This window comes from Muscardinus avellanarius (assembly GCF_963383645.1).
Source record: "Muscardinus avellanarius genome assembly, chromosome: 18".
In the NCBI taxonomy this organism is placed as follows: domain Eukaryota; kingdom Metazoa; phylum Chordata; class Mammalia; order Rodentia; family Gliridae; genus Muscardinus; species Muscardinus avellanarius.
The window spans coordinates 45,425,224-45,437,346 of record NC_137804.1 but is presented as its reverse complement, the minus strand read 5'-3'; the positions used below and the strand labels follow the sequence as shown (position 1 = coordinate 45,437,346).

General features: G+C 43.7%; 2 protein-coding genes across 2 annotated transcripts; both read left to right on the top strand.

Annotated features, from left to right (window-relative positions):
• Positions 1-1,518: 1,518 nt before the first annotated feature.
• Positions 1,519-2,136, top strand: LOC308276418 (high mobility group protein B1-like; the record flags this gene model as incomplete). The annotated part of the gene is made up of 1 exon (XM_080715156.1): positions 1,519-2,136. The coding sequence occupies exon 1, from the start codon at positions 1,543-1,545 to the stop codon at positions 2,134-2,136; it is 594 nt and encodes a 197-aa protein (XP_080571282.1). The 5' UTR covers positions 1,519-1,542.
• Positions 2,137-8,028: 5,892 nt separating this feature from the next.
• LOC308276682 (olfactory receptor 7A5-like) lies at positions 8,029-8,973 on the top strand (the record flags this gene model as incomplete). Its single annotated transcript, XM_080715508.1, has 1 exon — positions 8,029-8,973. The coding sequence occupies one exon, from the start codon at positions 8,029-8,031 to the stop codon at positions 8,971-8,973; it is 945 nt and encodes a 314-aa protein (XP_080571634.1).
• Between the last annotated feature and the right edge of the window lie 3,150 nt (positions 8,974-12,123).

Sequence of the window (12,123 nt, the reverse complement as noted above, 5' to 3'; positions counted from 1 at the left end):
TTAGACACATACAGAATATCCCACCCAACTACAGCAGAGTTCACATTTTTCTCAGCTGCTCATGGAACCTTCTAAAAAATAGATCAAGGTGTTCATCAACAGATGAATGGATTATAAAAATATGGGATATATACACAATGGAATTTTACTCAGCAATAAAGAAGAACAAAATTATGTTATCTGCAGAGAAATGGATAGAACTGGAAGACATTATTCTAAGTGAGATTAGCCAGTCACAAAAAGTAAAAAATTGGATGCTTTCTCTAATATGCAGAAGCTAGGGAGAAAAAGAGTCATAGGAGGAGCTCTAGATGAAGGGGAAACCATAGATGACCAAATAAGATGTCCGGTTCACGGAAAGCCTCAGCTACTTAATGAGGCCCTCTGCAACTCAGCGAGACTCGGTTTCAAAACTAAAGAGTAAAAAACTAACTGAGGGTGATGGGAAAAAGGAAATTTCTTAATGAACATTACATACATTAACAAACATATCACAGTCAATCACTAAGCCAAACAAGAGAAGGAGGGAAATGTGAACTCTGCTGTAGTTGGGTGGGATATTTTGTATGTGTCTAATAGGTCCGTTTGGTTTTTGGTGTTCTTTAGGTCTGAGGCATCTTTACTGACTTTTTCTGGAAGATGGGTCTTGTAATATGAGAGGAGGGGAGGTAATGGGGTGGAAACTGGGGAAAGGCTAAGTCAGCGATGTGATGTGTGTTATGTATACCTTGACCATCTTGTACCTAAGATGTATGACTACAATGCACCAATAAATTTTTTTTTTTTAAAAAAGAACCCAATTGCTGGGCGTGGTGGTGCACGCTTGTAATCCCTGCGCTTGGGAGGCAGAGGCAGGAGGATCGAGGCCAGCCGCGCTGGCTTAAGAGACCCTGTTTCAAAAATACAGAAAATAGGTCTGGGAGTGTAGCCTAGAGGTAGAAGGGCTTCCAGGAACCCCAGTACCACCAAAAAAAAAAAAAAAAAAAAAAAAAAAAAAAAAAAACCAATTTAAAAAATGGGCAATGGAACCGGTCATGGAGGTGCATGCCTGCAATTCTAGTACTTGGAAGGATCAGATAGGAGGATTGCAGATTCAAAGTCACTCTAAGCAACAGAGTGAGGCTCTTTGCAACTTGGTGAGACCCTGTTTTAAAAAATAAAACATAAAACAGAACCGAGGGTATGTCTAAATCCCTAGTTACCAAAAAGAAAAGAAAAGCAAAAAGGATAAAAAGAGCAATGGATTTGAATAGATATTTCTTGAAAGAAGAAATACAGATGTCTAATAAATGTATGAAAAAATGTTCACAATAATTACAGTCAGAGAAACGCAATTCAAAACTACACAGAGTTACAGAGCGGAGAGGGTGAGGAGGCTGCGTCTGGCTCCCGCTCTCGCAGCCACTGCAGTACACTGAGCTCCATAGAGACGGCGCCGGGGCAAGTGAGAGCCGGACGGGCACTGGGCGACTCGCTGCCGCGCGGAGGAAAAACAACTAAACATGGGCAAAGGAAATAGATCCTGAGAAGCCGAGAGGCAAGATGTCAGCATATGCATTCTTTGTGCAAACTTGCCGGGAGGAGCACAAGAAGAAGCACCCAGATGCTTCAGTCAACTTCTCAGAGTTTTCTAAGAAGTGCTCAGAGAGGTGGAAGACCATGTCTGCTAAAGAGAAAGGGAAATTTGAAGACATGGCAAAGGCGGACAAAGCCCGTTATGAAAGAGAAATGAAAACCTATATCCCGCCTAAAGGGGAGACAAAAAAGAAGTTCAAGGATCCCAATGCACCCAAGAGGCCTCTGTCGGCCTTCTTCTTGTTCTGTCCTGAGTATCGCCCCAAAATTAAAGGAGAGCATCCTGGCCTATCTATTGGTGATGTTGCAAAGAAACTGGGTGAGATGTGGAATAACACTGCTGCAGAGGACAAGCAGCCTTGTGAGAAGAAAGCTGCTAAGCTGAAGGAAAAGTATGAAAAGGATATTGCTGCCCACCGAGCTAAAGGAAAACCTGGTGCAGCAAAAAAGGGAGTTGTCAAGGCTGAGAAGAGCAAGAAAAAGGAGGAGGAGGAGGGAGATGAGGGAGATGAAGAGGAGGAGGAAGACGAAGAAGATGAAGATGAAGAAGATGATGAATAAGTTGGTTCTAGCGCAGTTTTTTTTCTTGTCTATAAAGCATTTAGCCCCCCTGTACACAACTCATTCCTTTTAAAGAAAAAAATTGAAATGTAAGGCTGTGTAAGATTTGTTTTTAAACTGTACAGTGTCTTTTTTTGTATAGTTAACACACTACTGAATGTGTCTTTAGATAGCTCTGTCCTGGTGGTATTTTCAATAGCCACTAACCTTGCCTGGTATAGTATGGGGGTTGTAAATTGGCATGGAAATTTAAAGCAGGTTCTTGTTGGTGCACAGCACAAATTAGTTATATATGGGGACGGTAGTTTTTTCATCTTCAGTTGTCTCTGATGCAGCTTATACGAAATAATTGTTGTTCTGTTAAGTGAATACCACTCTGTAATTGCAAAAAAAAGTTGCAGCTGTTTTTGTTGACATTCTGAATGCTTCTAAGTAAATACAATTTTTTAATTAAAAAAAACAAAAAACAAAAAACTACACAGAGATAGTGGAGCATGGTGGCGCATGCCTGTAATTTCAGTACTTGGGAGGCTCAGATAGGAGGATCGCAGGTTCAAGTCCAGCCTCAGCCACTTAACTGATAAAATAGGTCTGGGGATATAGTGCAGAGGTAGAAAAACCCTGGGTTTAGTCCTTGCCACCCTGAATCCTTTGACCATTTGCCACTCAACCACTTGCCTGGTTAGGTAACCACAAGATAGAAAATGGGTGGTAGCACACACTTTTAATCTCATTACTTAGGAGGCCGACAGAGGAGAATTGCAGGTTTAATGACAGCCTCAGCAATTAGTGAGACTCTCATCAACCTAGTGAGACCCTGTTTCAAAATAAAAATAAAAACGTGTCTGGGGTGTAGCTCAGTGGTAGAATGCCCCTGGGTTTAATCCCTAGTACCACATACACCAGAAAAGGAAAAAAGAAAAAGGAAATGGTGATATGTCACCAAGAGGTAATCTATGTGAAGACTAGCATGACTCTTCCTAGAGGAGGATACAGGATAAAGAGTCACAGGTGGACCCACTGTTAGCCTTCAGGAGCTGCCAAGTCAGAGACCTCCTCCTGCACAGCCCCCGTCCCTGAGGACCCAGGCTGATCAGGGAACGAGCACACCATCGATCCATTTGTCTAATAAATTCCAACGGGGATACGGCCCCCAGGGCACAATTTACATTTCATCCACTTGCAGTCACAAAGCCCTTAAGTGTCAGGTTGAGACACTCAGGCCTCTTGCAACAGAAACCAGCCGTCCCCACACCACTCTGCCGCTCGCTTCCTGCCCCTTGGTTTTTGTTTTTTGGTGGACAGATCTTTTGTCTTCTTCACTCACCGGCTTTGCGGGAGTAAGATTCAAGGCAGTGGGTCCTGTGGTGTGTCCATGTTGCCAAGCCCGCGCAGCCCTGTAAGTAAGGAGGGAAGTAGGAAAAAGAGGTGATTGAGGGGAAAGGGCACTGACTATTGTTAAGGACTGAGCGGGGGAAACGCCGTGACTTTCACAGAGAGGATGCTCGAGGATGCTTGCTGTAAAGTAGAATGGCCACACTAGTTGCTTAAAGGTTTAATCACCTCATTTTCTTTCTAAAACCTGAATATGTGGAGTGGATAGCATTTTTCGCAGGTGACCCTTTTGTTAAGCATTTATCAGATCAGTAAGACGTCACAAAAATGCCTTGAGTACTCTCTGGTACACGTTAAGTACTTGTAGAAGACACCAATGGCCTCTGTAAAGTGAGTGTCATTAGGGTGGACGGATGGCACGCCATTACACTGCCCCGGATCATCCCGTCTGATGGCAGTCAGAGTTGTACAAACACAGCCAGCCATGGCGGTGCACCGCTATAATCGCAGTACTTGGGAGGCTGTAGCAGGAGAATCACAGGTTTGAAGTCAGCTTTAGGATCTTAGAAAAGACCTTTTTTTTTTTTTTTTTGCGGTACTGAGAATGCAACGCAGGGGCATTCTACCTCTGAACTACACCCCCTGCCCTACTTTTTATTCTTTATTTTGAAACGGGGTCTCACTGAGTTGCAAAGGGCCTAAGTAGCTGAGGCTGTCCGCGAACCGCGATCCTCCTGTCTCGGCCTCCCAAATGCTGGGATTATAAGCATGTGCCACCACACCTGGCCCTCGACCCTGTTTCAAATAAAAAAAATAAAATTAGTAGGGCTTTGGGTGCACCTTAGAGGTAGAATGCTTTTTTGTTCAGTCCCAAGAAAACACCTGGGTGTAGTGGCACATGCTTGTATTCCCAGTACTTGGGAGGCTGAGACAGGAGGATTGCAGGATTGCGGCTAGCCTAAGCAACTTCGTAAGGCTCTCAGAAACTTAGTGAGATCTTATTTTAAAATAAACATAAAATAGCACTAAAGGTGTATTTGGAGGCAGAATGCCCCTGGGTTCCATCTCTAGTACCAATAAATAAATAAATAAATAAGACAAATAAGTAAATAAATAAAAATTGTACAAATGGATGACCCAAAGCACTGACAGGATACCAGATGGTCTGTGCTGGTCTTTTCTAGTTCTTTCTGTCTTATTACCTGATACAAGAACTCCCGAGATCCAGTCTCCCTCAGCCTAGAGCCAGGCTTTCTTGATTTCCCTCTGCCACTCACTTGCTTGGGAACGTCTGCTTCTCCAGACTGTTTTGGCCTCTTTCCTCATGTCACCCTGGTCTTATTAGACACCTTCAAGAAGAAAGAAACAAGCTTGGTGCTGTGGGGTATGCCTGTAATCCCAGTACTTGGGAGGCTGAGACAAGAGGATCACAGGTTGGAGAACAGCCTCAACAGTTAGTGAGACCTTCAGCAACTTAGCAAGACCCTGTTTCAAAAATTAAACAAACAAACAAAAATGGCAGCTGGGGCTGGGCATGGTGGCACATGCCTGTAATCCCAGGACTAGGGAAACAGAGACAGGAGGATCACAGGTTCAAGGACAGCTTTGCAAATTTAGTGAGGCTGTTAGCAACATAGCAAGACCCTGTTTCCAAATCAAAAGTAAAATTTGGCTGGGGGTGTAGTTTAGACATAGGATACAACTGGGTTCAACGCCAAGCACCACAAAAAGGGGCTGCAGGAGGTGTAGCTTAGAGACCGAGTACCCTGGGTTTAAATCCCAATACCGCACACAAAACAATCTACTTTTTTTTTTTTTTTGGTGGTACTGAGGTTCCTGGAAGCCCTTCTTTCTCTGGGCTACACTCCCAGACCTATTTTATATTCTTGAAACAGGGTCTCTTACACCAGCGCGGCTGGCTTCGAACCTGCGCGATCCTCCTGTCTCCGCCTCCCAAGCTCAGGGATTACAAACATGTGCCACCACACCCGGAAAAAATCTACTTGTTTAAATAACTTCATTTTCTTTCTAAAACTTGAATATGTGGAGTGAATATCATTTTTCACAGGTGACCTTTTGTTAAGCATTTATCAGATCAGTAAGAAGTCACAAAAATGCCTTGAGTACTCTCTGGTACACGTTAAGAAGACACAAATGGCACCCAGGTATTCACAAGGGGCCCGAGAGGACGAGGGGATGCTCGCACTGGCACGGGGAAGGAGAGGAGGGGCGCTCAAGGGGCCCGAGAGGACGAGGGGATGCTCGGACTGCCGCGGGGAAGGAGAGGAGGGGCGCTCTCCAGCACCCGTGCTCTCAGTGCACTCAGGCACCTGGACCCAGCCGCAGAGGAACAGATGCTCTGATCCACCTGCCTCCTGCTTCTGTCTGGGAAGGTGGTTCTCCAGGTGTTACGCAAGCACTGGGGTGGGTGGGTGAGCAGGGTGTGTGAGGGACACAGGTGAGCCCAGCATCCATCCAGTCCCCGTGTGTGTGTGTGTGTGTGTGTGTGTGTGTGTGTGTGTAATAAATGCAGGGGCATTCCATCTCTGAGCTACATTCCTGGCCCTTTGTATTTTTATTTTGAAACAGAGCCTCACTAAATTGTTGGGGATCTCATAAAGTTGCTGGGGCTGGCTGAAAACCTACCTGGATCCTCCTGTCTCGGCCTCCCAAGTACTAGGAGTACAAGTCTGCTACTCCTGGTTACATCTATAGTTCTGAGTCCAGCTTGGGCAACTTAATGAAACCCTGTCTCAAAGTAAAAAAAAAAAATAATAAAAGGGCTGACAGTGTTGCACTGTGGTAAAGTTCCTCTTGGCTTAATCCTCAGCACTGAAAAAGAAAAGAAAAAAAATAATACAGGAGGTTTGCACATGTCATATGCAAACAGTGCACCATTGCATATGAGGGCCGTGGGTGGCCTTGGACTGGAGGAGGTATAGAGACCCTGGAACCAATCCCCCTCAGATTCTAAGAGTTAACTTTACTTAATATAAGGAAAAAAGAACACTGAAAAATCATTGTATAAATTTATCTTTTTGTACTGGATAGTGAACCCAGAGGCATTCTACCCCCAAGATACACCATCTGCCCTTTTTTTAAAGTTTTAAACAGAGGCTGTTGAACACTAACCTGGGTGAATTAGAATGACCCTTTTCAGCCAGGCATGGTGGCGCACACTTGTAATCCCCGCGCTTGGGAGGCAGAGACAGGAGGATCGCACAGGTTTGAAGCCAGCCGTGTGCGCTGGCTTAGGAGACCCTTTTTTCAAATAAAAATGTAAAAGTAGGTCTGGGAGTGTAGCCTGGAGGTAGAAGGGCTTCCAGGAACCCCAGTACCACAAAAAAAAAGAATGACCCTTTTCAAAGTAATTTATTTATTTATTTTTTATTTTTTTGTGGTACCGGAGATGAAACCTAGAAGCATTCTATCTCTGAGATACATCCCCAGTCCTATTTTTTATTCTTTTATTTTGAAACAGGGTCTCATTGAGTTGCAAAGGACCTCATTAAGTAGCTGAGGCTGTCCACGAACCCAGATCCTTCTGTCTTAGCCTCCCAAATGCTGGTGTAGATTACAAGCATGTGCCACCACGTCCAGCTTCAAAGTAATTTTTTTTTTAAAGGGGCTGGAAGCTGGGCATGGTAATGCATGCTTGTAATCCCAGTACTTGGAAGGCTGAGACAGAAATTCTCATTTTTAAAGCCAGCCTCAGGAACTTTGTGAGGCTCTCAGCAACTTAGCCCTTATTTCAAAACAAATACCATAAAATAGGCCTGAGGGTATAATTCAAAGTTAGGATACCCTTGGGTTTAATCCCCAGTACTAGAGAAAAATATATGGTAATATATATGTATATATATATATATATATATGTATGTATACGTATGTATATGTGTGTATATATACATATATGTGTATATGTATATATGTATATATAAAGATGACAGAACCTAGGATTCCTACGCTTTGTGGCATCAAGGCTTGTGTGAGCATCCCATCACTGTGAGAAATACCTGGGGAAGATAACTTGGAGGAGAGATTTCTTCTGGCCCACCGTCGCAGAGACTTCATTCCGCGCTCAGCAGGCTCCAAGGCAGAAACATCATGGTGACAGGGTGTGCCAGAGGGGAGAGGCTCAGCTCCTGTCGGCCAGAAAGCAGAGCGGGAGAGGGAAGGAAAGAAACAGGGTGAGATACATGCTTCCAGTGCAGGTCCCCGGGCCCAGTCCTCTCTACTAGGTCCCGCCCGGGTACTTTCCACCACCGCCCAGTGCCCATTCAGATTTTAACCCTTCAGGTGAATTTGTCCACGGACGAGGTCACAGTTCTCACGATCCCATCATCGCCCCTGAACCCACCTCTGGACTCTGCTGTATTGGGGACCACGTCTTGCACACATGAGCTTTTGGGTGCCATTCTTGGCCTAAACCACAACAAGGCTTTTATGCCCAATCTTTCGCCTCAAGAATCAACAAGTAGAGAGAATTTAGAGCCTGTCTGGTGTTTATTTCAGGTTCTTCCTCTTCCATAATTGCCTAGCCGATGTGTCAAAAGCATGGAGCCAATGAATCAAACAACTGCTTTGGAATTTCTACTCCTGGGATTTTCCCAAGACTCAGAGCTTCACCCGGTGCTGTTTGGGCTCTTCCTGTCCACGTACCTGGTCACGGTGCTGGGGAACCTGCTCATCGTCCTGGCCGTCCTCTTGGACCCCCACCTCCACACCCCCATGTACTTCTTTCTCTCCAACCTGTCCTTGGCGGACATCAGTTTAATCTCTACCACGGTACCAAAGATGCTGGTGAACATCCAGACGCAGAGCAAAGCCATCTCCTACGTGGCCTGCATCACCCAGATGTACTTCTTCATGGTTTTTGGAGGCGTGGATACATTTCTCCTCACCACGATGGCCTACGACCGGTTTGTGGCCATCTGCCACCCCCTGCACTATCCAGTCATCATGAGCCCCCAGGTGTGTGGCCGGCTGGTTCTCGCATCCTGGTCCATCAGCTTGTCATACGCCCTGATCCAGAGTCTGCTGACTCTGCGTCTGTCCTTCTGCACCAACCGGGTGATTCGGCACTTTTACTGTGAACTTGTGCAGGCCCTCACACTGGCCTGCTCAGACACTCTGGTCAATCACATAGTACTCTACATGGTGACTGGCCTTTTTGGCTTTGTTCCCTTCTTGGGGATCCTTTTCTCCTATACCCGAATCATCTCATCAATCTTGAAAATCTCATCAGTGCATGGAAGATATAAAGCTTTTTCTACCTGTGGTTCTCATCTATCTGTGGTTTTTTTATTCTATGGCACAGGTCTGGGTGTGTACCTAAGTTCTGGTATATCATCTTCTTTCCACAAGGGCGTGGTGGCCTCCGCGATGTACACCGTGGTCACCCCCATGCTGAACCCCTTCATCTACAGCTTGAGGAACACAGACATTAAGAGGGCCATAAAGAGACTCCTCAGAGCTGGCTCTGGTGGCACACACCTGTGATCACAGTCCTCGAGAGCTGAGACAGAAGATTACAGGTTCAATGCCAGCCTCAGGGAAGTGAGATCCTGTGTGAAAATTTAAAAAGGGCTTGGGGTGTGTCTAAGAGGCAGAATGTCCCTGAGTTGAATCCCAGTACCATGAGGAAGAAAGAAAGAAAAAAAAATGGGGGGTGGAAAGAGAGAGAGAAAGAGAGAGAGAGAGACAGACTTCTCAGGAGAATGTGCTATGTTCTTCAGTGATGGGATTTTGAGCTGGCAAAACTTGCAGTGGGCTAAAGAAAGTCTGCCTCTAGCTGGCGTGGTGGCACATGCTTGTAATCCCAGCACTTGGGAGGCTGAGGCAGGAGGATCTCACAGGTTCAAAGCCAACCTTAGCTACTGAGTGAGGCTTTCAGCAACTTAGTGAGACTCTGTTTTCAAGTAAAGTATAAAATAGTTCTGGGAGTATAGCCCGGAGGTAGAAAAGCCCCTGGGTTCCACTCCCAGTACCACACAAACACACAAAAAAAATTCTGCTTCTCAATCACATGAGAATTTTTTTCTTATCCATGGTCTTTCTCTTTCTTTGGAAATAATTAAATATATAAACAAATAATATATTATTGGTATCAGGGGAAGGGAAAAGAGGAAGGAAAGGTAAGATACTGAAAAATAAAATTAGCCAAATTCTGTATGTACATACACAAATATGTAACAATGAATTCTTCTATTATGTAATCACAATGCACCAATACAAAAAGGCCACTTTTAAATATCTAGGCTGAAAAAGGAAGAAAAGCAACAAATCCTTGGATGAATGGAGATGTGAGAACAATAGTGTGTACTGGGGACTGGTGGGGACTTTGGAGGTCCCCCCAAAACATGAGACTTACTTGACAGACACTGAGGTCACCAGCCACAGAATCACACCGTCCTGCAAGAACACGAGAGAAGAATGATCAACTCCATGACCCTGTCCTTCCTACCCCCGTCCCGCTGTGCATCCCGCGGCAAACACGAGTGCTCAAACCCCAGGGAGATGAAAAGCTGTTTCAAAATAAAAGATAAAAGATATGGCTGGGGTTGTAGCTAGGGGGTACAATGACCCTGGGTTCAATCCCCAGTACTGCAAAAGAAAAAAAAAAAAGAAAGAAAAAACCTGAAATGAGAAAGAAGACTAGCGAGAAAATATTGAATCCCTACAATCCCACGACAGAATCCACCAACTCAGAGTTGGTGGTGTAGTGAATCTTTTTTTTAATCTTGTATAATGGAGGTTCTATATGTTTCTTGTACCTGAGAAATTGACTTTGCTTTCTATGTTTGGAAAATTCTCTGGTATTATTTTTCTGAGGATTTTGATTCCTTTGGTTTTGGCTCCTAGACTCTCTTCTATGCCTATTATTCTTAGGTTTGTTCTTTTAAAGTTACCCCAGAGCTCTTGGAATTCTAGCTTATGCTGTCATATTGATTTTTCTAAATTATATACTATGTGTTCATTTTTGGTGTGATTGTATTTTAGGAGGGAGATTTTGTTTTACATTTGGTCTAGTCTATTGATGATGGTTTATATTGATATTTTCATTTATTGCATCCTTCACTTCCTTCAGAGCTTCTTTTTTGATCATCTCAATAGATGCTGAAGAACCATCTAACAAAATTCAACACCACCCAGGCATGGTGGCACATGTTTGTAATCCCAGCGCTTGGGAGGCTGAGACAGGAGGATTGCCCAAGTTTGAAGCCAGCCTCAGCTACTGAGTGAGGCTCTCAGGAACTTAGTGAGACCCTGTTCCAAATAAAGCATAAAATAGGTCTGGGAGTGTAGCCAGGAGGTAGAAAAGTCCCTGGGTTCCACCCCCAGTAACACACACACACACACACACACACACACACACACACACACACACACATCCAACACCTATTCACGTTAAAAACACTGTAGAAAATAGGAATAGAAGGAACTTGCCTTAAGATCATTAGGCAATATACAATAAACCCAAAGCCAACATTATATTGAATGGGAAAAATCTGTCAATGAAATCCCTATTAAAATACCTATGTCAGGGTGTATTCATTTTGAGTCACCTCCCATGCCATTTTGGCATGGGGCTGTATTTCTATCTTCTGTGTTTCTATCTTTCTAATAAACTTCTTTAAATCTTCCAAAAAATTAAAATACCTATGTTATTACTCACAGACTTAGAAAAATCAGTCATAAATTTCATATGGAGAAGCAAAAGACCCAGAATAGCCAAAGCAATTCTCAGCAATAAGAAACATCCAAGTTGCATCACAATTCCTAACTTCAAATTATACTACAGCGTTATAGTAATAAAAATGGCATGGTACTGCCACAAAAACAACAAATAGACCAATGAAATAGAAAATATAGAAAATGCACAGGCTTACAGCCAAATAATTTTTGACAAAAGTGCCAAACATTTACATTGGAGAACAGACAGCCTTTTAAAACAAGTGGTGTTAGGAAAACTGGCTATACAGTTGTAGAAAAGTAGAACTAAATATCTACCTCTTACCCTGCATAGGAGATGGATCGAAGACCTGGAAATTAGACTAGAGACTTCGAAGCTAGTAGAGGAGGGCAGAGGTCCAACAGTTCAACTTTTAGGCATAGGTAGAAAATTCCTCAACAAGACCCCACCCCCAAAGCTCAGGCAATTAAAAAAAAAGGATCACTTCCACTGACATTCTATGCCTACGCGAGAATATCGATGTTAACCTCAATATCTTGTATTGGGAAAGATGGAATGGGGAGGGAGTCTGGAAAAACTCAACAAGTACTGTGTGCATGTAGGTGACTATCTATGAAATACATTATGATGTGAGGCCATAATTCACCAGTAAAAGTATAAAAAAGGATACTTTACAAAAGAATGCAAAAGGCCAATAAATATATGAAAAATGTTCAACATCATTAGAAACCAGAAATATGCAAATCAAAACTACACGTAGATCCATCTAATCCCAATTAGAATGGCAGTCATTAAGAATACAAATGAGATGGGTTGGAGTAAGACCCCAGCGCAAGCCTGTGTCTGGCACACAGCAGGAATGTTACAGTTGTAATGCTGCAGTGGGCGCTTTTCCTCTATTCAAAGAAGATAAACTGAATCATGAAATTAAAACTAATAGCTCAGTTTCAGCTTCA